We start from the raw sequence: 27,742 nt of genomic DNA, 5'->3' as shown, positions 1-27,742 counted from the left end.
TTTGTTTTTCTAATTTAAAAATCTTCAGTAATTTTTTTCTGCTATAATGGTATTACATTCTGGTTTTACATTATGTATGGTATTATATTCATATTCAGTTTATCAAGTTTTTAAGTCACTATTGGCTTGCTGATAATATTTGGTATCTCTGGAGCATTGATCTCAGTGCTTTGATAGATGATGGATATTATTAACAACTCCTTCAATCAAATAGTTAACTCCAGATCTCTCTTTTTGATTCTGTGATTAAAATTTGTTTAGTTGGAAGTGAAAACTTTCAATCAGTTTTATATTGAAGTTTTTAGGGAAATATGAAAATAGCACACATTATATACTGTGCAAAATACTCATTTGTTCAGTAGTTAACATATGTTATCCAATTGGATCCTTATAAGGTAGGTATACATGTTATCACAGTTCCCTGGAGAAGTTAGTTGACAAGCAGATATGTTGTCACTGCAGTGCTCAGCTTTATTAAGACCTGACAGGGCTTCTTCATTTATTGAAATGTGGTCTTAAGCTTGATAGTGAAAATATATATATTTTCCTTTTAATTCCAAAGGCCAGGAACTTATAAACAAACAGAAATATGCCCTTTTGTTTCTGGAAAGTTAACTATGTAAGAATAGAAGGAGAAGCAAAATACTGAGTTTTAGGCTATCATTATTCGTGTATCTATAGTCTGTAAGACTTGTTTGAGGCATCCTATACTTGGTGTTGGGTTTTTTTTTTTTTTAATTAAAATTCTTTGATGCCTTATGCTCATGTTTTTTAGATTTTGAGGTGATAGTTTTTTAATAGTTGTGAGCTTTAGTTTTATATCAGAAAACTAAGATAATGCCCTTAAATTTTTCATCACAACACTAATGTATTTTTATTATAGTTAAGAGTTTATATCATTGAATAATTTGTTTAGGTGCATATTTGGATAATTAAGATAGATATATGGATGTATGTATATGATCATATTAATGAAGTCTATTTTTTGTTTTTGTTATTTTGTTCAAAGCTGAAATCATAATTTCTCTCCTAAATGTGAAAGCTACCTGAATCTATATCCTCAGTCTTTGCAGTCTGTCTTCTTGCCTTCCCTTTCCACCTAACCCCTAACACTTAACATAATATTTAGTGGAGTGACATTAAGATGGTTCATGTCATTTTAAATACTTAAAAATTTTAAATTAAAGCACGTCCTTTAGCATTTAGCAATTTTAACAATGTCCAGCATCAAACATTTTAGGAAAGAACAGTAACACATCCAGTGGAAACTGATGGCATTTCAGGAAGCAGAAGGTAACTATTAAAATTAGAATGTTAAGCTTGAATAAGATTTGGTGTTGACCAGCTTTGGTGCTCTGAAGCCTGAAGCAAATGATGCTGAGGTGGCTCATGAAAGCTGTCTTGGAGAGATGGATCAAGGCATTAACTACCAGTTTGGTGCTTTACTACATGACTTAGGCTTGTGATTGGGGAGGATAGCACCAGAGTGAATTGTAGGATCAAGAAAGAGGAACCTATGAACACCATGTCAGAGAGATCTCTCTTAATATCTACTCTACTGCCAGTGTCACCTGTAAAGGTATTTCTAAAGGTAAAGGAGGTACTATAAAACCCATTTGTTGCTATGCAGTTGAGGCTGTCAAATAGCTCAGAAGTAAATAGAGTATTAATTAGATGGGATCTTTATTATAATGCTTAGCAAGCAGAGCAGACTTTATCATGCCTAATCAAATAGCTTCACTTTTAATAAGACTGTATCCTCTCAGATACACTCCTTTCTCTTATAGTAAATTCTTAATTAATTAAGCCTCTTAATGGCTATTTGGTAAAAGATGGTTTTAGTATAAATGCTACTGCTTGTTTAAACCCTTATCTCTGCTGTAACTTGTTTCTTTTTAAACTTTCACTTATTCAAGCGGTTTACTCTAAAGTAACACATCATTCTTTTTGCCTAATAATCCAAGTTGAAATTTGTGAGGAGATATTTATTCCATTAGGTAGAAAAGAAAGTATCCCTTTTCAAAGCAAGTATCTCTTTAGAAATTTTGACTGATTCCAAGAGGGCAGAAACCTGGTAAGTGTAAGAATTTATTGATTTAAGAAGTTGACCGTTTTCTTAAAATCACTTTATTTCTAATATGCAAGACCTACAATTTAGATGATTTTTAAGTTGGCAAGTATTAAAATATTTTTATATACATTTGCAGAAATGTTTCCTAAATTTACTGGAGTAAAACAGAATGATTCTCCTAAAGAGAGATTACAGGTAAGTTAATTCTTCATTTTACCTTAGAATTTTAAGATTATATGGGTTATAACTAAATGGTTATAATTGTTTGATTTTATTTAAATGAAGAGTTGTCACTCATTTTTTAAAAAGATTTTTTTCTTATTTTTTTGTGTTGTCACCCATTTTTTCCCTTAGATGTTGATAGATTTCTTCATAAAAAAGATTGAATAGGGAAATGATTTGGCTGCATTTTTCTAATAGATTTTTTTTAAGTCAAACTGTAAGTAGAACAAGTTATAGTTTTGGCTAAGTCTTAAGGCTCTAAATACAGGAAGTCTTGGTATCCCCATATGCATGCAGTAAGGTGTGCACAGTAAGGTGGAATTTCTCCCCCAAAAGTAGTAGGGCGGTGGTAGTCAGAGTTTCTAAAGCTTATAATTACCATCTATTGATTTTAGCACATCTTATGTTTGATTAGTAGTTGCCATGCTTTGAAAATGGTAAAAGTAATTTTATCTTTTATTCCTAATTCTAGTTGTCATCCTCATAAAACTTTTAATCCTTTGTACCCATTTCAAATACAGAATTATAGGTATATACCTTTTATTATTCCCCTGGAGAAGAGAATGGCAATCCACTCCAGTATTCTTGCCTGGAGAATTCCAGAGACAGAGGCACATGGCAGGCTACAGTCCGTGGGGGTCTCAAAGAGTTGGATACAACTGAGTGACTAACACACACCTTTTGTTAAGGGCTCCTGGTAACTCAGACAGTAAAGAATCCACCTGCAATGCAGGAGACTGGGGTTCAATCCCTGGGTTAGAAAGGTCCTCTGGAGAGGGGAATGGCTACCCACTCCAGTATCATTGCCTGGAGCATTCCATAGAAAGATGAGCCTGGTAGGCTACCGTCCATGGGTTTGAAAAGAGTCAGACCCAACTGAGCAACTAGCACAAACACCCCTTTTATTAGATCATAAGCTTATGTAATAACATCTAACTCCAAGGGGAACACAATATAATACTATCTTGAAGGACCTCTTAAGAAGAGAGATAATCACACAGTTAAAGAGATTGTATGGCTAAGTGCTGTAATCATCTGTAGTCATAATTTATTGAGAAAATGAAGGAGGAATATATATACACACACACACATACACTACATGAAGGAGGAAATGCGTAAAATGGGTTTTAAATTACAGAGAAAGGGAAGAAATGGTTAGGTATATTGACATGCTGATTAGGGACTTTTTTAAACAGGTAGTAGCATAAAGCGAGTCAGAAAGCATAGGTGTGTTCAGGGAAATATGGTAGCAGATGGTGTTTGTATGGGATTAGTTGTCTTTGGAGATGTAATGGGGGGGCTTTGTACACCTAGATAAAGTGTTAATATTTAATTTGCTAGGTAAGCATTAACTCTCAAAGGTTTTTGAGTAGGAAGAAGATCCAGATGATCTGTCTTGCCATAGGTATTAGTGGAAACAGAAAATTATGTCAAGTTATAAACAAACTTTGGAATAATTCTCAATATAGCACATAGAATCCTATCTTTATGATCTGTTTGTGACCAAGTTTTTCTCAGTGTCACTCACTGAAGAATTTAATGCTCATTCAAGACATAAGAAGAAAGTATATTTATAGAATAATGAATAAATGTACATACTTATATGTTTCAGAAAGTAATGTTTTGCTGATTTAAATCTCAGCATTTGACTTTAAAACTTTGGGCTTGGGTCTCTATTACTGTTGAGATAAACATTCCTATGGCCTTAATTTTATTCAGGCTAGCCTAAGTATTCATACACTTCGATTATGCCTTATCAACTGATGATAATCCTAACCCTTTTATTCAGTGGAGGGGTCTGTAGTTTAGCAGATAAGGTACCTGGGCTTGGGCACTGTAACTTATCTTGCCACTGAATAAATATGAAAATTTAAGTTACATCTAAGTCCTGTTGTCAACTGTGAAAATGAAAGTCACTCAGTCGTGTCTGACTCTTTGTGACCCCATGGACTGTAGTCCACTAGGCTCCTCTGTCCATGGAATTCTCCAGGCAAGAATATTGGAGTGAGTAGCTCTTCCCTTTTCCAGGAGATCTTCCCAACGCAGGAATCAAACTCAGATCTCCTGCATTGCAGGCAGATTCTTTACCATCTGAGCCACCAGGCATGCCCTCTGTGAACTATAAGTGGGGATAATAACTATATCAAACTCATAGGATTATTGGAGAAGGAAGTGGCAATCCACTCCATTTTTCTTGCCTGGAGAATCCCGTGGACAGAGGAAACAGGTGGGCTACGGTCCGTGGGGTTGCAGAGTTGGAGACCACAGCAACTAACATAGGATTATGGGCATTCCTAGTAGCTCAGCTGGTAAAGAATCCACTTGCAATGCAGGAGACCCTGGTTTCACTTTCACCTTCTTTCTTTTCATAGGATTATTGTGAGAATCAACTATATAAAAGGCTCACCCAAGTATTAAATAAATATTTATTATAATGCAGTTTTTCTTAATAAGTAGTTAGTGAAGTGAAAGTGGCTCAGTCCTGTGCAACTGTTTGCAACTATACAGTCCATGGAATTCTCCAGGCCAGAATACTGGAGTGGTAGCCTTTCCCTTTTCCAGGGGATTTTCCGAACCCAGGGATTGAACCCAGGTGTCCGGGATTGAACCCAGGTGTCCTGCATTGCAGGCGGATTCTTTACCAGCTGAGCCAAAAGGGAAGCCCAATGAATAGTTAACAGAATACTCAATCAGAATTTGTTGATAATCTGTGGGTCAACCACCATGTGATTTTTTTTTTTCATAAACACACCCTCCATTTATATCTCTAATTCACTAAGGAAAAGGAGGTAAAGAAAGTGGATTAGTCTCTAGATTTGGTATAAAAGCTCAGTTTTTATTTTCAGTAAGTCACAGGAAAGCATTTGAAAATAGACAGCACTGTTTAATAACATATGTGTTATGTCTGTGTATGCTAGTAACTTAAGACCATAGACTTTGATGACTGACTCTACTTAAAAGCTATATAATGGCCAAGTTGTTTAATCTTTCTAAACCTTTTCTCATTTGTAAGATAGCAATAATTATACCTTATAAATTTGTGACTTTAATAACATATTCAAAGACAGTGTTAAGTTATATTCTGTTCTCTTGTATTTTTATTTTGTCATACTTATTCTGTGATTAAAGCTCTGAACGATTTGTTTAACTCTGTCTTAACAGGTAAAATCTGTGCAAGATATAACCTCTGGGGTAACTAGCCTGGTTCAACAGACTGCATGTTCAAATGGAACACCACCAAACCACCACCAATTAGTATTTAATCATCAAGAACCAGAACATTCACAGAGTGTGGAAAACATCTCACCTTTACAAATTCTGCCTCTTTTAGGTAAGAAATTAATGAGTAAATAGCTGTGATTGAACAGTTGACTTCTAAATGAAAATGCCAAGGTCATCCTAAATATTATGTATCTGAAATACTGAAAATCATAACTAGTAAATTCCAGGGTAGAAATAATCCCTGAAGCATATTCCTTTATGCCCAAATGTATTCATTACATTTGAATGAAAGAAAATTGTATGTATAGTTCACACACAACTTACTTTCATACAGAGTGGATACACTGGCATATGGACCATACACAAAAACCTGTCACTGCTGTAGTTCATGGGCTTCCCTGGTGGCTCAGAGGTTAAAGCGTCTGCCTCCAATGCGGGAGACCGGGTACGATCCCCGGGTTGGGAAGATCCCCTGGAGAAGGAAATGGCAACCCACTCCAGTATTCTTGCCTGGAGAATCCCATGGATGGAGGAGCCTGGTAGGCTACAGACCACGGGGTCGTAAAGAGTCGGACATAGCAAGCTCTGAGCAGACTTGTGAAATGTTGCTCTAATTTCCATGATGTTTTTGTGGGTTGGAAAAGTAGATTAGAATGGGGAAAAGATTGTTGCAGACTCTAGAGGTAGAGAACTACTTAGAAACATTAAAAACAGTTTACAGTTAAAGAAACTTGAGCTAGAAATACTTGCCTAGTGGTAGTTCCCATTTACCAAAAACATCTTCCAAAACTGGACATTTTTATAGTTAGATTCATTTGACTTTATAAATGTCTCATCTGTTACATCTTGTCAGAAGTGAAGGTATCACCTTTCTCATCATGGTTGTCCTGGGGAATGTATGACATAGGGAGATGCTTCTCTGACAGTGGTGAGCCCACCTAATGGGGTGCCTGAACCTTGATACAACACAAGGCCTAGACTAGGAGCAGATGTGAACATACCATGTCCAGGTCTCCTGCTGTCTAGACTGCTCCCTGGTTTCCATTTGACCTTCCAAGGGCAGAAGTTTCTCCAAAGCAGAAGAAATTTCTAAGATGTTTTACTGAAGCACAGATGAGGAGGAACACGATGATCCTCCTTTATTGCTTCCAGTAAAAGCTCCCTACTGTTCTGTGTTAGAATATTCCATTTTGTATTTAACTTAAGTTACAGCTCTTCACTGGAGGAGTGGAGATAAGGGAGAAAATATCAGAGGCAACACTGGGATGTATCCCAGGAAGAAGAATAAATAAAGATCCAAAATATGAAATATTTATATCCATTCTTTTTAGAAAAAATATTTTTAAGGTCTTCAGGAGAGTAACTGAAGATGTAGTTGTTCTAAGTCATATATTGTCTTAAATACCATTGCTACATTTGGATCTTTTATTTTGCACACAATGAGCAGGTTCAAACAAGAGCTTGACAAAATCAGATTTTACATTAGGAAGAGATTGCTGCTTGCTATATAGGGGATGAACTAAGATGAAGATGCTCTGATATAGTTGGGACCAAGTAAAGAAGCTGAGTGCTGTAGTCTAGGAAAGAAACTATGATGACCAAAACTAAGGCAGTAAGTACAAAAAGGATGTGGCTAAATTAGATATTTCTGTGGCAGAATTACTAAGCTTTATTAGAATCAGTGTCTTACCCAGAGTATTATCCAATAGCTGGCTTGAAAATAAAAGGGATTTTTCATTTTGGACATGTTTGTGTGCTGAGTCGCCTCAGTCATGTCTGACTCTTTGTGACCCTATAGACTGTAGCCCATCAGGCTCCTTAGTCCATGGGATTCTCCAGGAAAGAATACTGGAGTGGGTTGCCGTGTCCTCAACACTCCAGGGGATCTTCCCCACCCAGGGATCAAACCGACTTAAATTTAAGTCTCCTGCATTGGCAGGCAAGTTCTTCAACACTAGCGCTATCACATTTAAGATACTGCAGAATATCTAATTGGAAATATATAATTAGAAATAGTTTTCTGGAACTAACAGGATGTAACAAGAACTACATTTAAGAATATATGGAAGCTGTTTGAAGCCATAAGAATGAAGGAAAAGATACAGAGCAGGAAGAGAAAGATCAATAACAAATTCTAGGTAACCAGACTCCCTCAGTAAAAGTAGAAAAAAATGAATAAGTTAAAACAAGACGTAATCACAACCTAGAGGAAAAGGGAAAGTGGTATAATAGAAACCCAGCAGATACATTTTAGGAGGAAATCATCACAGTTATCACATCCTTGTACAAAGCATTAAAGTACTGTGAGGAATGAGGAGAGAAGGTTATAATTGGCAATGTGATATGCTGGGTTTTTTTTGCATTTGCTTTTTTTTTTGCTTTTACAAAAGCTTCTTTTGTGGCCATTGTGATTGGGCAGAGGCAGATTCTTGTAAATTGAGAAGTAACGGAATCTGAATGTAAACCAGTCTACTAGGAAGTTTGTTGGTGAAGAGAATGGGAAGATGGCTGTGGCTTTAAACAGGAAGATAGGTATTTTGTTTTTGTAAGACTAGAAGAGAGATTGCTTTGTTTTGAATTTTGAATGTGAGAGATTTGAATATGTCTGAATGTCAGTGGGATAGGGAAAGGTTGTTTTCATTATAGCAAATTCATAGAGAATGGTGGGGATAGCTTTGAAGAAGAACAGACACTGAAAAATAATGGAAAGAATGCAGTCTAAATGGTCTTTGGAGACTTCCCTGGTCGTCCTGTGGCTAAGACTCCATGCTCCCAATGCAGGGACCTGGGTTCAATCGCTGGTTGGGGAACTAGATCCCACATGCTACAACTAAGACCTGGTGCAGCCAAATATATATATATATGTGGCTGTGGGTGTGTGGGTATACATTTATATTTAACGGTCTTTTGTTCCTATTTTAACATCCTATCTATAAAATGTCAGGCTTTGACTAAGTCTTCAACTGGATCAGTTTCTAGTATTTTCTTCAATTTCTGCTTTTTTGTGATTGTTTAGTTCCGTCGCTCAGTCGTGTCCAACTCTTTGCAACCCCATGGATTGCAGCACGACAGGCCTCACTGTCCATCACCAACTCCCGGAGCCCACTCAAACTCATGTCCATCAAGTCCGTGATGCCATCCAACCAGCTCATCCTCTGTTGTCCCCTTCTCCTCCCACCTTCAATCTTTCCCAGCATCAGGGTCTTTTCAAGTGAGTCAGTTCTTTGCATCAGGTGGCCAAAGTATTGGAGTTTCAGCTTCAGCATCAGTCTTTCCAATGAACACCCAGGACTGATTTCCTTTAGGATGGACTAGTTGGATCTCTTTGCTGTCCAAGGGACTCTCAAGAGTCTTCTCCAACACCACAGTTCAAAAGCATCAGTTCTTCAGTGCTCAGCTTTCTTTATAGTCCAACTCTCACATCCATATGTGACTTCTGGAAAAACCATAGCTTTGACTAGATGTAAAACCATAAAAACTAGTAAAACCATAGCTTTTACTTTGTTGGCAAAGTAATATCTCTGCTTTTTAATATGCTGTCTAGGTTGGTCACAGCTTTTCTTCCAAGGAGCAAGTGTATTTTACTTTCATGGCTACAGTCACCATCTACAGTGATTTTGGAGCCCAGGAAAAGAAAGTCTGTCACTGTTTCCATTGTTTCCTCATCTATTTGCCATGAAGTGATGGGACCAGATGCCATGATCTTGATTTTCTGAATGTTGAGCTTTAAGTCAACTTTTTCACTCTCCTCTCTCACTTTCATCAAGAGGCTCTTTAGTTCTTCATTTTCTGCCATAAGGGTGGTGTCGTCTGCATATCTGAGGTTATCGATATTTCTCCCGGCAATCTTGATTCCAGCTTGTACTTCATCCAGCCTGGCATTTCACATGATGTACTCTGCATATAAGTTAAAAAAGCAGGGTGACAACATACAGTCTTGACGTATTCTTTCCCCAATTTGGAACCAGTCTGTTGTTCCATGTCCAGTTCTAACTGTTCCCTCTTGACCTGCATACAGATTTCTCAGGAGGCAGGTCATGTGGTCTGGAACTTTCCAGTTTGTTGTGATCCACACAGTCAAAGGCTTTGGCATAGTCAGTAAAGCAAAAGTAGATGTTTTTCTGGAACTCTCTTGCTTTTTTGATGTTTCAGCAGATGTTGGCAGTTTGATCCCTAGTTCCTTCTGCCTTTTCTAAATCTAGCTTGAACATCTGGAAGTTCTCAGTTCACGTACTATTGAAGCCTGGCTTGGAAAATTTTGACCATTACTTTGCTGGAGTGTGAGATAAGGGCAATTGTGCGGTAATGTGAACATTCTTTGGCATTGCCTTTCTTTGGGATTGGAATGAAAACTGACCTTTTCTGGTCCTGTTGCCACTGCTGTATTTGCTGGCATGTTGAGTGCAGCAGTTTCACAGCATCATCTTTTAGGATCTTAAATAGCTCCACTGGAATTCCATTCCACCTCCACTAGCTTTGTTTGTAGTGATGCTTCCTAAGGCCTATTTGACTTCGCATTCCACGATGTCTGGATCTAGGTGAGTGATCACACCATCATGGTTATCTGAGTCATGAAGATCTTTTTTGTATATTCTGTGTATTTTTGCCACTTTTCCTTAATATCTTCTGCTTCTGTTAGGTCCATACCATTTCTGTCCTTTATTGTGCTCATCTTTGGTATAAAGTAAAAATATTTTGCCCTAAAAGAAATGAAAGTAAAATTTAAGGAGGTGAAGAAGGCGGAAAATACCTGCCTTGAAAGATGAACATTTCTGTACTTGTTGTTGTTTAGTCACCAAGCTGTGTCTGACTCTTTTGCATCTGCATGGACTGTAGCCTCCTCTTTCCATGGCTCCTCTTTCCATGGGATTTTCCAGGCGGGGCTACTGGAGTGGGTTGCCATTTCCTTCTTGAGAGGATCTTCCTGACCTAGCGATGGAACCAGCACTGGGATTAACCTGGTCTTCTGCATTGCAGGTGGTCTCCCCACCATACCAAAGACCGGTCTTCATCCAGAGAAGGTGATGTTGTATGTGGTGGGATTGGAAGGGCATCCTCTATTTTGAGCTCCTTCCAAAAAACCAAATGATTAATTCCAAGGAGTACTGCTTCCAGTTAGACCAACTGAAAACAGCACTTGACATAAAGAGTCTGGAATTAACATATAGCACACACGTGCATGTGTGTGTGTGCACACACGTGCATGTGTGTGTGTGCTCAGGTATGTCTGCCTCTTTGCAATACGATGGACTGCAGACTGCCAGGCTTCTCTGACCATGGAATTTTCCAGGCAAGAATACTGGAGTGGGTTGCCATTTCCTACTCCGGGGGATATTCCCAACCGAGGGATCAAACCCTCATCTCTTGAGTCTCCTGCATTGACAGGAATTCTTTACCACCGTGCCACCTGGGAACCTCAGAAAAGACATGATTTTCCATTTATTTTGGTCTTTACAAAATTCTCTTAATGGAAAAAATTTCAATTCCCTGTAAGACTATAAAAATAACCTGGAACAGTTCATTGTTCCAAAAAGATAAAAAGTTTTGGGAAGATGAAATTATGAAGTCACCTGAAAAATGGTAGAAGGTAGTAGCACAAAATGGTGAATATGTTGTTCAATAAAATTCTTGGTGAAAATGAAAAATGTCTTCTATTTTTACTTGAAAACCAAAGGAACTTTTTGGACAATAGATTAGGTGCAGGTCATAAAGAACCTTGATTTCTAGAGACCTTGGACTTAATTGTAATGGTATAGTTAGTGGGGAACCAATTAAGATTTCTGGAACAAAGTCTGTGCTTAAGTCCAGTTAATCTGCCAGTATTGTGTAGGTAGTTGGAGGGATGGGGAATAGAGACAGAGAAGAAGGCTAAAAATTAAGCTATTAAAGTAGTAGAGAAAAACTAAGTGATAGAAAAAGGGAAAAGTTGAAAGAAAGCACAAAGGTTGAGTGAGCAGGTCTTCAAAAGATGAATATATGCCAAGTTTTAATAACTAAAGGTGTATATGCTTTGGGGCTCAGTCCATAACCCAAGACTGGATATGGGTCCAGTTTGAGAGACCTGGAACACAGATGAATAACAGATGTCTGATGAAGGATGAGTTTTGTAGTGTTTTAAGGTTCCAGAGGGCATTCCTATGAAGTTGTCTTTCAGTCAGATCCTTGATATACTTGGCTTCTTTGACACTGTTCTCTTGATCATTACATCTCTGAATGTTCTTTACAGATACCTACATTTATCTGCCTGCTGTATATATTGATAGTACTCTGAGTTACATCCTTAAGCCTTTATCATTTTACTTTACTCCAGGCTTTTCTAGCCAGATTCTGAAGCACAGGCTTACTAAAGTAGGATCCCCTCTATCCTCAGCTTTCAGCAATAGGCTTGGAGCAGACTTCCTATTTACTCAGGTATGCCATACATTGATCATCTTCCACTTATTATGGCATGTAAACCCCTTCATGGATCACAGCCTTGTCGTGGCGAAGGGGCTTGTGTAACTCAATGAAGCTATGAACCATGCCGTGCAGGGCCACCCAAGACGGACAGGTCATAGTGAAGAGTTCTGACAAATTGTGGTCCGCTGGAGGAGGAAATGGCAACCCACTCCAGTATTCTTGCCCTGAAAACCCCACGAACAGTATGAAAAGGAAAAACGATATGACACCAGAAGATGAACCCCCCCGGGTCAAAATGTGTCCAATATGCTACTAGGGAAGAACAGAGGCCAATTACCAATAGCTCCAGAAAGAATGAAGCAGCTGGGCCAAAGCAGAAATGATACTCAGTTGTGGATATGTCTGGTGGTGAAAGTAAAGTCCAGTGCTATAAAGAACCATATTTCATATGAACCTGAAATGTTAGGTCCATGAATCAAGGTAAATTGGATGTGGTCAAGCAGGAGATGGCAAAGTGAACATCGACATCTTAGGAATCAGTGGACAAAAATGGACAGGAATGGGCGGATTTAATTCAGATGACCATTATATCTACTGCTGTGGGCAAGAATACCTTAGAAGAAATGGAGTAGCCCTCATAGTCAATAAGAGTCCGAAATGCAGTACTTGAGTCAATATCAAAAATAACAGATGTTTTCGATTCATTTCCAAGGCAAACCATCCAAAATGTCAGCTATACTTTATGTTGACTACCCACCCCAGCCAAAAAAAAAAAAAAAAACGAAGGAAAAGAAATACAGGGAGGTAAAATTTCAAGTGAAAAATGTTTATTTTACAGTGTTACAATTCTCCAACTAACGATACCCCAAAATTAAGAAGCATAAAAAAACTGTTTGTTTTCGTAGTTTCTAACATAGAAAGGGGGAAAATGTCAAATTGTGGAGAATCAAGATGAAATATATTAACTTGACTGTACTGTTCTAAAAATGTGTGCATCTAGATGATTCTGAACAACTGCTGAATGGCCTAACTGTGATGCCTCAGTCCAGTGATAATGACACAGTGATGTTAGAATCAGAGTATCAAGGTCAAGTTCCAGTGCAAAAGGTAAGAATGATGTTATTTTTTTCTCACAGATCTTGAAGGAATTTACAATTGAATATAGAAATGGCACAGAGTTATTTTAAGTGCTAATTTGAATGAATTTTGGATCTCTTAAGACTAACTTTTGCCTATTTGTTAAAAAACAGAAGTTAAACTGTGAGCAACACCTTTCCCCACCCTCTACCATCAGTCCTCATATTTGTGTTTAATTTTAAATTCTAGAATGCTGGTATTTGCCAGCTATCGTTATTTTAAAACATGTTATAAAACTAGCTTTTACAATCCTTTGTAGGTGATTTCCTCATGGAGTCTTCTGTGCACTTAATCTCAGACCACACATTGATCAGTCTTTCAACAAGTATTCTAGATGTTTGGGATACATTAGACACATCAGGTACTATTCTAGACATTTGAATATAGTTGTTGTTTTCCAGTCACTAAGTTGTGTCTGACTCTTTGTGATCCCATGGCCTGTGGCACAAAGGCTCCCCTGTCCACTATGCCCCGGATTTTACTCAAATTCATGTCCATTGAGTTAGTGATGCTATCCAACGATCTCATCCTCTGCTGCCCTTTCTCCTTTTGCCTTCAATCTTTCCCAGCATCAGAGTCTTTTCCAGTGAGGTCGGCTCTTCGCATCAGATGACCAAAGTATTGGAATTTCAGCTTTAGCATCAGTCCTTCCAATGAATAGTCAGGGTTGATTTCCTTTAGGAGAACTGGTTTGATCTCCTTAAAATCAAAGTGACTCTCAAAACTAATTGTCAGAAACTGACCATGAATGAGATATTCACATATGCCCTCTTTTTCTCTCCCTTCCTTCCTTCCATTATTTCCTATTGATGTTTTGGACTGGATAAGTTTTTGTTGAGAGTATGGTCTATACATTGTAGGATGCTTCACAGGGACCCTCACTTCTACCCACTAGATGTTAGTAACACCCTTTTCTTCACCTGTATGTGACAACCAAAAACTTTACTGACATCACCATATGTCTTCCCTGGGCAAAGGAGAATCACCCTCAGCTGAAAAGCAGTGCCTTAATTTTACCTCGAATCTAGCTATTGCCCCATCCCTGTAATTTGCCCTATCAGAAGAACCAATGATGTCTAAAATTGCTGCATCCCTCCAAAAGTGTTGATGGTGTGAGGAAATCAGGGTCTTCTACTACTTCTCTCTCTGAACATCCACTGTGGTGATTTCAGTTACAGTCTCTCTGCAGATAACTCAAATATATACTTCTAGACCTGGCATCCTGTGAGTTTTAATCCGTTTTGATTTCTCAGTCTCCTGAAGTCAAGAAATTGCTAAACTCTGGGTTTTATTTTCAAGATGTTTCCTTTTCCACTTCTACCTCATAGACCAGGCCTTATTGCCTTCAATGTAAGCTCTCTGTAATATTTATAACTGCAGACAAACTTGAAACCCTCCTTGTTCAAATCTGTTTTTATTTATTTATTTTTGGTTGCACTGGGTCTTCATCGCGGTGCCCAGGCTTCTCATTGCATTGTCTTCTCTTGTTGTGGAGTACAGACTCTAGGCACATAAGCTTCAGTAGTTCCAGCATGCAGGCTCTCTGTAGGTTACGGCATGCAGGCCCTAGGGCATGGGCATGGTAGTTGTGGTACATGGCTTTAGTTGCTCCGTGGCACGTGGAATCTTTGCAGACTAGGGATTGAACCCATTTCCCCTGCATTGGCAGCATAGTGAAGTCCCCATTCTGCTTTTAACATTCTTTTAACTGTACTTCTTGATGTATTGCTCTGATCATATAATTATTATATATGAAACCTTCAATAGTTTCTAGCTTTGACTTCAAAATGAAGATTAAGCACCTTTACACTGTGACTCCGATTTAGCTTTTCAGTCTTAAGCATATGCCTATGTTCTTCCTTCAGTGAGGAATGCTTTCCATTCTCACGTCAAAATCGTATTCTTCTCTGTAATATCTGAAAAACTGTCCCATACTCCAAGCCCAAATATGAACTTTCCTGTTTTAGGATCTGCCAGAATTTTATTGCAGTTAAATAGACATTTTAAGGACAAAACCAGAGACCAGGGTTTCATCCTCCCTTTATTTCCTACTAAGAAATGCTGGACTGGAAGAAACACAAGCTGGAATCAAGATTGCTGGGAGAAGAAATATCAATAACCTCAGATATGCAGATGACACCACCCTTATGGCAGTAAGTGAAGAGGAACTAAAAAGCCTCTTGATGAAGGTGAAAGAGGAGAGTGAAAAAGTTGGCTTAAAGCTCAACATTCAAAAATGAAGATCATGGCATCCGGTCCCATCACTTCATGGGAAATAGATGGGGAAACAGTGGAAACAGATGGTGATTGCAGCCATGAAATTAAAAGACGCTTACTCCTTGGAAGAAAAGTTATGAGCAACCTAGATAGTATATTCAAAAGCAGAGACATTACTTTGCCGACTAAGGTCCGTCTAGACAAGGCTATGGTTTTTCTTGTGGTCATGTATGGATGTGAGAGTTGGACTGCGAAGAAGGCTGAGCGCCGAAGAATTGATGCTTTTGAACTGTGGTGTTGGAGAAGACTCTTGAGAGTCCCTTGGACTGCAAGGAGATCCAACCAGTCCATTCTGAAGGAGATCAACCCTGGGATTTATTTGGAAGGAATGATGCTAAAGCTGAAACTCCAGTACTTTAGCCACCTCATGCGAAGGGTTGATTCATTGGAAAAGATTCTGATGCTAGGAGGGATTGGGGGCAGGAGGAGAAGGGGACGATAGAGGATGAGATGGCTGGATTGCATCATGGACTTGATGGACTTGAGTCTGAGTGAACTCCGGGAGATGGTGATGAACACAGGGAGGCCTGGCGTGCTGTGATTCATGGGGTCGCAAAGAGTCGGACACAACTGAGCAACTGAACTGAACTGATACTACCATGTATTACCTGTTATGTTTCATGTCTCTATCTGAAAGCAATATTCTTTAACTGACTCAGTAGAAAAGTGAAGTGTGAAACTAGTATTTAGCCCATTCCATGGGTAGGAACAAAAACAGGTTTTATTGGCAACATATAAGAAAGACTTCATAAATACAACTGGGTGACCAATGGTGAAGGTGTGTGTGTGTTAGGGGTGAAGAAGGATGTTTGACTCCGTTAATAAAATATATTATTAAAAGTCTACTTTTTTGAAAAAAAATGCAGTATCGGAAGATTTTCAACTGCATACATTTCTGTTGGTCAGCCACTGATCTTTACCTTGGCCTGTCTCAGTTAAGAACAGTGATCACAAGCAGTTAATTCTTTTCTTCATACCAAAGAAAGGAAAACAAAGCTATGTCAGAGGGTTTTCAACAAATACTGTACCATTCTTACTTCTTACAGTCTTTTTGCCATCATCTTACTTTGCCTCTGATTAATCACTTGTATACTTGCTTTTATTTTTTGCATAGAATTTAAGATTGTAACCTAATTTTTGTATTGAAATATAGTTGCTTTATAGTGTTGTGTTAATTACTGCTATATAGCAAAATGATTCATATATACATATATATATAATACATACACACACATTTTCCATTATGGTCATAGGATATTGATTATAGTTGTCTGTGCTATACAGTAGATCCTTGTTCATAAATGTCTTGATTACAGTGACCAGTTAATTTTTATATTCTTTATAGATTTCATACCCTTAACATATGTTTCATATTAAATTGAAATAACTGTCAAGCATGCTGTTTTAATTTGGTCTTAGATGAATAACTGAATTTAGCTAATCTATTATCCTATTTTTTTCTACTTTAGTAACCTTTAACTTTAGTAAAATTACCTAAAGCTTTTGGAATCTTTATTTTTAATTTTTATCAAAAATAATATTTTTCTTTCAAATAGTTGACATCTTTAGATGTATACTGAATCAAATATTTGTTTTAGGATATAAAGATCAAGAATGCAGATTCTTGGAAAAGTTTAGGCAAACCAGTCAAAACATCAGGTGTACTGAAATCATCAGATGAGCTCTTCAACCAGTTTAGAAAAGCAGCAATAGAAAAGGAAGTAAGAGCTCGAACACAGGAACTAATACGGAAGCATCTGGAACAGAATACAAAGGAACCAAAAGTATTTCAAGAAAATCAGAGGTCTGTAATTATTTGGATTAGTGTAGATTTTGGGAGATATAGACATGTATTTTAAATATATTAAATTTCTTTTTTGTAAGTGACTATATTCAGCAATTTAGTAGACCACAGAGCAAATTATATTTAGAAAAGTGAATTTTTACTGATTTTTAAAAAATTAAGTAGTAATACCTATTTTAAAGGGGATATAAATAATCAAGTGATTAAAGAAGCTATTAAAAATACTAATATTACTAAATTATAATGGTATCATTATTTTCCAGAAATGTCTTAATATTGTTTCCATTCTATGTATAAGAAGATAATGGTAAACTTTGGTCATAATTTTCCAAAACCTTCTCTTTATTAACATATATTGCCCTATGTAAAATCTGACTTCAGAAATATTAAAAAATAATGTCATAACATATGAAGAAGGACATCTAGAACACTGCTTTATATTTGTCGTTTGACAATGTATCTTCATTATAAAAAGTTTTAAGGAACTTGAAACCTACTTTTCACTTTACTGTTTCTTAAGGGACCATGGCTTCACTCTAGAATCTTCTCCAAATAAAATGCAAAACAGGTGTCTTGGAGAAGAACAAAAACAAGATCAGCAGTCACAGGAAGCTCAAGATAAAGGCAAACTGTGGCTTCTGAAAGACCGAAATTTAGCACGAGAGAAGGAGCAAGAGCGGAGGAGAAGAGAAGCAGTAAGTGAATTTTAGTTTACTGAATCTAACAAAGGAAAGATTTAACAGAGCAGTGTCTTTACATGTTCAAAGATGTATTCTAGGTGGTTCTTCAGTAACAATTTCCTCTTTAGTGTGAGGAGTTAACTTCTTTAGTGAGGATCAAGTTCATTCTAAAATTAAGAGTAAAATTAAAATCTCATAGTCAAATGACACAAGCATAGTATAATAATAGAGTATCAATCCTCGAGCCTTTGGGTTTGGGTTTGAACTTTGGGTTCAAATCCTGGTTCTTCCATTAAATAGACCTTAGAGCCTGGGCTATTCATTTAACCTCCTTGTGCCTCAATTTCCTTATTTGTAAAGGTAAAAGGTGAAATGAATTTACTTGTATTAAGCACATTTGAAAATGCCTGGCACAAAGGTAGAATCACTTACTGTTGTTATTCTTGAAAAACCTATAAACTACCTGTGAATTGTGGCCAAAAGATATGCCACCTTAGTCAGTGTTTAGTTCAACTCTGCATCAAGTTATATGTCAGTTATACCTTGATGAAACTGGAAACCAAAAAAAACAAAATTTCTGTTTAAGGTGTCCTTAATATATAAAAAGTGTAGAATTCTTCCTTTTATCTGTGGATTATTTAGAAGTGTGTTATTTAGTTTTCCAAATATTTGGAAATTTTCTAGCTAGTGAAAATAATAGAAAATTAGTGATTTCTAATTGAATTCCATTGTGGTTAGAGAACACACAACATCTTGAATTATTTTAAATTCACTAATAAGACTTGTTTTATAGCCCAGATTACAATCTACCTTGGTAAATATTCTGTATGCACTTAGAACAATGTGCATTCTGCTTCTGTTGGGTAGGGCATTAAACAGGACAAGTTGGTTGATAATGTTTTTTCAAGTCTATTAAATTCTTGCTGATTTTCTGCCTGTCTGTTCTATCAAATATGGAGAAAGGGCATTGGTACCTATGATGATACAATTATAGCCTTGGCTTTTTACCCTTGCAATTCTATCAATTTTATTTCCTGTATTTTGAAGTTGTTCTTAGGTGCATAAACATACAGGACTGTTATATCCTCTTGATTAACTGATCCCTTTTCATTATAAAATGACTTTTTTTATTCCACATAATATTGTTTTCTCTGAAATATAACAATTTCACCTTTTTTAAGACTAGTGTTGGCATGGTGCAAAATTTTTTTCCTTCCTTTTAATTTATCTGTGCTTCATATTTTAAATTATTTTCTTGCAACCTATAGTGTAGTCTTGCCTTTGAAAAAAAATCCAATCTCTGCCTTTTACAGGAATGTTTAACCAGTTACATTCAATACGATTATAGATATGGTTACATTTGAGGCCATCATCTTATTTTTTATGTGTGTCATCTATTCTTTTTTCTCCGCACTCTTTTAGATTAATAAGTATTTTTATGATTCCTTCTTTTTCTTTATTGGCTTATTATAACTCTTTGTTACTTTAGTGGTTGCCTTATGGTTTATCATATATATTGATAGTTTAGCTTGTCACAGTCTTCTTTCAACTTATATTACATCACTTCACATTTAGTATAATATCCTTAAAATAGTGTAGTTCCACTTCCTCCCTTCCAGCCTTTAGGCTGTTGTTTAAGCAGTCAAATTATCTCTCAAATTTTAAACGACATTTTTAAAAAACTTGTCTAGTTACCGTTTCCAGTGTTTTTCATTCATTTAGATCTAGATTTCCAAATGGTATGATTTTCCTTTTCCTTTAAGGACTTCCTTCTAACATTTCTTGTGGTATAGGTCAACTGGTGATGAATTTTTCCAGCTATTTTACATCTGAAAATATCGTTATTTGGCCTTTGTTCTTCATTAATTTTGATAATTAGTACTTTCTTTTTAAAATGTTTTAGATTGACAGCAAAACTGAATGAAAGTAGAGTTCCCACATGTTCCTCTCCTTTCTCCTACCAATACACAGTCTCTCCCACCATTAATATCCCACATTAGTGTGGTACATTTGTTACACAGTCTATGAATTAACATTGCCACACCATTGTCAATGTTGGTTTACCAAGCAGAGTCCATAGTTTGCACCCGAGTTCACTCTCTGTGTTGTAATTTATGGGTTTTGACAAATGTATAATGACATACTGTTCTCCTTATGTTCACCCCTCCCTCCTAAACCTTTACAGCCACTGATCTTTTTACTGCCATAGTTTTGCCATTTCCAGAATGTTGTATAGTTGAAATCTTTAGTGATTCCAATTACTTTTGTGTTAGACCACTTGAAGTTGTCCCATCTCAGACATTATAGTCATCATATCTAGAAGTTTGATTTGGGTATTTTTAATGTTTTTAGTTAACTCTATTAAACTTTTGAACAAATAGAATACAATTATCATAATTGTTTAACGGGTTCTCTGCTAATTCTAATATTTGTCACTTGCATGTTGGTTTCGATTGATTAATCTCCTTTACAGATAATGTTTTTCTCTTTCTTTACTTAACCTGGTAACCATTGATGCCAGATATAAATTTATCTTGTTGACTGCTGGATATTTTTGTAATCCTGGAAAGGTCATGTGAATTCACAGGTCATACAGAATACTAGTTCCAGAAGAAAAAAGTCATTGGCTTTTGTCTGTAGTGTTGACTGGGCTTACCAGATGGCTCAGTGGTAAAGAATCCGCCTGCCAATGCAGGAGACACAGGGTTTGATGCCTGGGTCTAGAAGATCCCCTGGAGAAGGAAATGGGAACCCACTCCACTATTCTTGCCTGAGAAATTCCATGGACCAGAGGAGTCTGGTAGGCTGCAGTCCATGGGGTCACAGAGTCAGACATGACTAAGTGACTGAGCACACAGGCACACAGGTAGTATTGATTATGATACAAATGAATTTCCTAGGAAATAAAACACAAGTTTTATCGGTTTATTTATAATGTGAAGACAGAAACAAACTGTATAGACCAGTGTTGTAACATATGATGGAGTTTGCTTTAGAGCAGTATGCTCTTATACAACAGCAGTCCCCAATCTTTTTGGCACCAGGGACTAGTTTTCTGGAAGACAATTTTTCCACAGACTGGGGTGGGGGTGGGGTGCTTACCAGATGATTCAAGTGCATTACACCTACTGTGTACTTTATTTCTATTATTATTACACTGTGATGTATAGTGAAATAATTGTACAGCTCACCAAGATGCAGAATCAGTGAGAGCCCTGAGCTTGTTTTCCTGCAACTAGATGATCGCATCTCCGGGGATGGGAGACAGTGACGTCTGAAGTGTGTTGCTTATGTCCAGTCTACTCCATAATCTCCCGTCTGTGACCTGGGGGTTGGGGATCCCTGTTACAGAACTTTCTACAATTAGAGGAACGTGCTTTACTCAATCGACTATAATAGCAGCTAGTTACATGTTATTAAGGGCTTAAAACGTGGCTGATGCAACTAAGGAAGTCAATTTTTCATTTTATTGAATTTTAATAAATTTAAATAGCAAATTTTTATATATATATTTGAAGTTCCTTATTAAAATTTAAGTAGTACTTTACTAGAAGTATTTCTCTAGTGACCTAGGAATTTTTCCTTTTGGTATTCACAAGAGCCTGACTGTAGCTACCCACAAGTGATATCTCAGCAACCTTCCTGCTACCCAACAACCCAACTAGGTAATCTGGTATTTCTAAAATCCAAGCATTTTTCTGGAACCCACTGAAACGTGACTAGAAGTGCCACCTCTAGCAGCTGGACAATTAAAAACTTGACTTTGGAGCTACCTACTATCATTCTTGATACTCCAGACTCTTAGGCTGCAGCTTCTGGGCCAGACTGGTACTGTAAATGGCAGCAATAACTTGACATCTAGCATAAGCTCCCTAGGAGAGCCTCTCCTCTGCCAGTTCCCTTGACCCAAGTTTTGATCTTAAGTTTGAATGGTTGAAGTGTATATTAGGACCACCTAAAAAGGAATATCCAGGTTATAGAGTCAGCTGCAGAAAGCTTTAATATTTAAATTGTGGTATCTAAGGTTAGTTGGTACAGGCAGTATCCAGTTTGACATCAATCAATATCCACAAATTCAGATTTAGTCAAGATGGAAGAGAATCTAAAATAAAGTACTTTTAAATAAAACAAGTTTCATTACATATTTTTGGAACTTTGTGGTAAGTCTGGATACTTAGAGATAAGAGTATCAGTGATATTTAAACCAGGACAGTGTATCCAACATTCACTGGAGCATTAAAATAGAACTTCTGAGGACTATTAGCTTGGGCTAGACATTTTGTATCCTAATAGCTGGCACTAGGAAAATAGCTGGGGTTAAGATCTAAGAATTTACCCTTGTCTCTAAATCATATTTAAAGACATTTTCATAGTTTTTAAGAATCACACAACTTATTATTAAATAATATCCTTTTGGTAGCCAAGTCATAATTCCAAATCTCCCACATAATCAAAGAACACTGATTCTCATCCAGGATGTCAACCAGCTGGTTACAAACTGGTGCTACTACTGTGAGCTGTTACTGTTCACTGGTCTTAAAAAAAAAAACTGAACTTTCATAGTTGGTGTCATTTTACATGTGGCAAAAACTAACTTGTGTCTCACGGACATTTAGAGAAGTCTTCAGAGTACAGTAAGAAAACATTTGTTTCTTTTGTCTTAATTTAGCTTTTCCTATACTTTAGCTTATTTTATTTAGTTTTTTTAGCATTTAATAAACAAAACTGTACTGAATGTTATACATTCAGTCTGGTTGCTCTTCATAAATACCTGTATATTAAATAAACTTGATTAGATAATTTGCCTTAGGTTACACAGTATTAGGCAGAATCATGACTTTAACATTACATGTTATAGTTCTCTCACAGGGGTAAGATACTAGTTCATTCAGAAAATAATTTTGTGTATCTAGTCCTGTGTTGGTTAGAGAGATACATCAAACCATGTAATCTTAGTTGATGTGTAGATTAACACTGAGAACTTTCTTACTTGGAGAGAGAAGTTAAACTTGTTCTTTGTGCTCTTGTAAGTTTTAATTTTTATTTATCATGTGAAAGGTATTTTAACAACAATCAGTAGTTGAACAGAAATTAGAAGTTATGTACAAACTCATTATGTTAAATGAAGTACATTCATTTTCTGTATTCCAAATATTGCATTATCATTTCCTTATATAGATGTAATACAATGAAGGCATAAACTTTTTAAGTAACATTTATATTTTCTCTTCTTTTCTACAGATGGCTGGTACCATTGATATGACTCTTCAAAGTGACATTATGACAATGTTTGAAAACAACTTTGATTACAACTCAGTTTTTTGATTAACCATCAACTTAAATGAATTATAAAAGATTAAAAAGCAAATGGTAAAATGATTGCTTTCCAACACCAAGATACCAACTTATATTGTATTTTGACTGCTCTAAGATGATTAAACAATTTTCACTTACATTTTTTGTTAACTATATGTTCATTTTTTTAATGACATAATTTATAGGAAATTTTATAGTTTGGGATACCTAAAAATTGAATAAACTCCCAAATGTTATTCATTTTACCAGTATTCTACTATATATTATAGGTCCTATCTAAGCAGTGAAAATCCCAAAAGATGGTCCCTTCTTGTTTCAAAGATGGTCCGTTCTTGTTTTGATATAGAGATCAAAAAAAGAGTTCTTGTTGAGTTTCTAACTTTTTTTTTTTTTTTTTTACAGGGAGTTGTCCTTTAATGGAGTTCAGGCCTCTTTTTGGAGTATAGGACCCTTTTGTAATGTAAATAATGTTTCAATGAGCCATGATTCTGCCTGGGTTTCTTTAAATGACTCTGGGTGGCAGAATGTGGGGCCTACAAGAGAGGTTGTTTTGTTTTGTTAATTTATTATTTTATTTACTTTTTAAAATTGAAGTATAATTAATCTGTAATACTGTGTTAGTTCCAGGTGTACAACATAGTGATTCAACATGTCTGTATATTACAAAATGATCACCATGAGTTTGTAACTTTTAAAACAGATATTTGTCTGCCTTCAGAAATATTTAGAACCTCTAACAAATAACACCTGGTTTCTTTGAGTGTCAGATTTCATAAGATTCTCTATTGGTTCTATATTCAAAATGTATATTTATTATCTATGGTTTGAAAGATGTTAAATTTGAGACAAAATAACAGTGAATATTAATTATGTATGTGTCTTTAAGAATCTATACATTTCTTAATATGCATGTGATAGCAATGGATGTCTAAATTTTTACTTTACTAAGTATTTAAATCTGTGAAATATTTTGTTTCATCACCCTCAAGTTGGAATTATGTATAAATTATGTATATCAGCTTCATGTATTTTAAAATTTGGACTCTTGTAACATTCAGGCACTATTCCAGTATCATCTAAAGTAAAAATTCAAAGTGTATATGTATTGTAGAGAGAAAGAGAAAGTTTTCTTGGCTTTATTTATTTTTATAATCAATATGATAATTTCTTGAAATACCTTTAAGCTGTCAACCATTTTAAAAATACGATTCAACTAGAGGCTGAAATGGTGGTGATACCTTCATGAAACAGCCAGAATAAAAGTCATAGTCATACATATTATACTATATTTTTAAACAAGAAATTAGTATGTATATATTAAACAGTATGCATTGTTATTTTCCTAAAAGAGCATATGGACTTCTCTATATATTCTAATTTATATTTATATCTAGTCTAATTTCTATATATCTATATATTCTAATATATATATATGTAGTCTTAGATACATCAGAAATGCATAGTGGTTACCTCTAGGTGATGGGGTTATAGGGTTTTGTTTTGTTTTTTTTCTTTTTCTTTAGACCTTTCAATATTTTCTGGCTCATTTAAATATTTATTATGTAATGCTTTTAAGATCTATGGGAAATTTTCCATTTTTAAGAGAATAAAAATACTAAATACTAAATAAAAATACTAAAGAATTTACTCTGTCAAATACACATTAACTCTTTCAACAACTGCCTTTAAATAATAAAACTGTTCAGTGAATGATCTTTGTCTACATCCAAAAAGAAAGTTCAGCTTCAATTAATATCCTTTTACATTAAATGGTTTACTTGAGGTTTTTCTATAAACCTTTGGAACACCCCTTACAGAGAGCTATGTTATGGTTATCAGTGTTTAGTTTAACCAATTTAACATTTTAACCTTTGCTCAATCAGTAAGAGATCTGGCACAATGTAGATAGTCAACAAAATTTTGGTAGGCTTGTTTAAGTCAGTTTTGCAGAGAAAATATTGATGTATAACTGATCCTTCCTCAATTTGTACATTATTTCTTAGTAAAAAAATGCTTGACTTCTCTTAACTTCTTGCATGGATTTTACTTGTTAACAATATTATATAATCAACCTTTTTGCTTTTTTTTTTCCTCTTTTTTTCTTGAGTTGTTCTGGAAGAGTGGGACCAGCTTCATCAGCATCATTTGGGAACATGCAGGTTCTCAGACTTAAGACTCACTAAATCAGAACCTCTGGTATGGGGGCCAGCAACCTATAGTTGAACAAGCCCTCCAGTGATACTAATACACACTGAAGTTTGAGAACCACTGCTCTAACTGAATCCTGGCTGTCTCCTGCAGGCTCTCACTAGTAGCACCTATTTTTTCACTAATAGTTTTCTTGCCTTTGTAGTGCTACTTGCAGACTATTCTTTCCTTCCCTAAATACCCCAGGTTTTAAGTTTTTCATGATCATCAGACAGTACTACCCATAGTCACTTACCATCCCTGGTTCACTCCTTATTCCCCAGAGATCTTAGTCTCTGTTTCACTGTCACTCTCTTAGTTGACAACTTCTCAGTCCCTTGAGTTCTCTGCTAATGATCTTGATAGCTCCTCAACTTTAGCCACTCCCTTGTCATTGCCAACAACTGTAACTCTTCTTAGTCTCAATTTCAAGCGTCCTAATTCCTCAATAATTGCTCTTATCTCTTCTTACTTTGGATAGGCCGTGACTCTAGCAATAACAGTCCTTTAATCCTAGTGTCTTTCATAGTATTTCTCCCCTCTCTCCCTCACTTACCCAGAGTCTATAGTATATTATTATTAATAATCGCTCCCTTGCATATACTCTCAACTCTGTTGCTCCATTCTTTGTTGAATTACTTGGCAAAACTCGTCTTTATTAATCTTATTGCCTGCTCTGCAGCCACGAAATTGGTTAGAGAAAGGCATAAACCTCCAAGAAAAAGGCACAAATCACTACAGATCCTACAGTCACTAAAAAGATAAAAGGGGATACTACAAATAACTTTATATTCATAAATTTGAAAAAATGGACCAATTCCTCAAAAAATATAACCATCAAAGCTCAATATGAAATCATCTAAATAGCTGTATACCATTAAAATTTTTTAATTCATAATTAATAGCTTCTGAAAAAAATCACCAAGCCCATATGATTTCACTGAAAAATTATACCAACCATTTAAAGGATTAGTACCAATATAAAAGATACTCTTACAGGAAAAAAACCTATTTCAGAAAATGTCTCTTCCAGAAATAGGCCTATTCTGTATTTTTGTCAATAGGACAAATTCTATCAACAAGGATATTTCCCGAGAAGGAAATGGCAACCCACTCTAGTGTTCTTGCCTGGAGAATCCCAGGGACGGCAGAGCCTGATGGGCTGCCGTCTGTGGGGTCACACAGAGTCGGACACCACTGAAGCGACTTAGCAGCAGCAGCAATGAGGCCAGTATTACCCTGACAGTAAAATCAAAGACTACCAAAAATAAGTAAAAGCTGCATACTGTTATCTCTCTTCAGCAAAACACTAGCAAACCAAATCCCACAACGTATGGAAAGAATTATCAACCCCAAAACCCAAGTCATACAAATTGGAAATGAATAAAACTCTTGTTTTTGGTGTGGTTTTTTCCCTTAAATTTCTTTAGCTTTAATTTTCCAAAATATTAAATAATGGAAGCAGGAATCATTTATAATTCCAGTTTTAAGGAAAATGGCTGCAGTACTTCACCATACACTATTTTGGGGGGTAACTATAATGTTAAACAGTTTCTAAATAAATTTAGCTTTCAGTAATAGCTAATGGAGATCAGCCCTGGGTGTTCTTTGGAAGGAATGGTGCTAAAGCTGAAACTCCAGTACTTTGGCCACCTCATGTGAAGAGTTGACTCATTGGGAAAGACTCTGATGCTGGGAGGGATTGGGAGCAGGAGGAGAAGGGGACAACAGAGGATGAGATGGCTGGATGGCATCACTGACTCGATGGACGTGAGTTTGAGTGAACTCCAGGAGTTGGTGATGGACAGGGAGGCTGGCCTGGCATGCTGTGATTCATGGGGTCACAAAGAGTCAGACATGACTGAGTGACTGAACTGAATAGCTAATGAATTTTTGCATGTGACTTTCTACACAAAAAAAATCCCAAGAAATGTTAAACCATAGTTAAATAAGTGATTTAAGCAGGGTCACAGGATACAAAGTCAACATACAAAAATCTGATCTCTATATGCTAAAGAGAATGTGAAAACTTAAAAAATGGAATATCTAGGTATACACTTAAGAAAACATACAGGAACTGTATGCTGTAAAGTACAAAATGCTTATGAACAAATCAAAGGAGAAAGACCTAAATTAGTGACAACAGAGTAAAATGTCAGTTCTCAAAAGCACACCCTATCAAAAACCCAACAGTTTTTCATAGACGTTTATTCTAAAATGTATATGGAATGGGACGAGGACTAAAATAATTAAATATTGACCCGAAAAAGAATGACATGAATCATTCTGTGTGATATTAAGACTTCTATAAAGCTACAGTAATCAAGAAACCAGAGATCAGGGGACTAAAATAAATAACCTAGAAGTTGAACCATAAAAATCTGCACAATTGATTTTTGACAGAGGTGCAATTCAGTGGAGGGAGAA

General features: G+C 36.2%; 1 protein-coding gene across 1 annotated transcript in view; it reads left to right on the top strand.

The window, feature by feature from the left end:
• The window catches only part of BRDT (bromodomain testis associated), a 41,871-nt gene extending 18,734 nt beyond the window's left edge, over positions 1-23,137 (top strand). The window contains exons 12-17 of the mRNA XM_052637151.1: positions 2,208-2,266; positions 5,456-5,624; positions 12,915-13,021; positions 16,927-17,132; positions 17,653-17,827; positions 23,054-23,137. Coding sequence (XP_052493111.1) covers positions 2,208-2,266; positions 5,456-5,624; positions 12,915-13,021; positions 16,927-17,132; positions 17,653-17,827; positions 23,054-23,137 — 800 coding nt within the window. The remainder of the gene's footprint in view (positions 1-2,207; positions 2,267-5,455; positions 5,625-12,914; positions 13,022-16,926; positions 17,133-17,652; positions 17,828-23,053) is intronic.
• The last annotated feature ends 4,605 nt before the right edge of the window (positions 23,138-27,742 follow it).

Source organism: Budorcas taxicolor, chromosome 3, assembly GCF_023091745.1.
Source record: "Budorcas taxicolor isolate Tak-1 chromosome 3, Takin1.1, whole genome shotgun sequence".
NCBI classification, from domain to species: Eukaryota; Metazoa; Chordata; class Mammalia; order Artiodactyla; family Bovidae; genus Budorcas; species Budorcas taxicolor.
The sequence above is the reverse complement of the archived record's forward strand: the minus strand, read 5'-3'. Positions and strand labels throughout refer to the sequence as shown.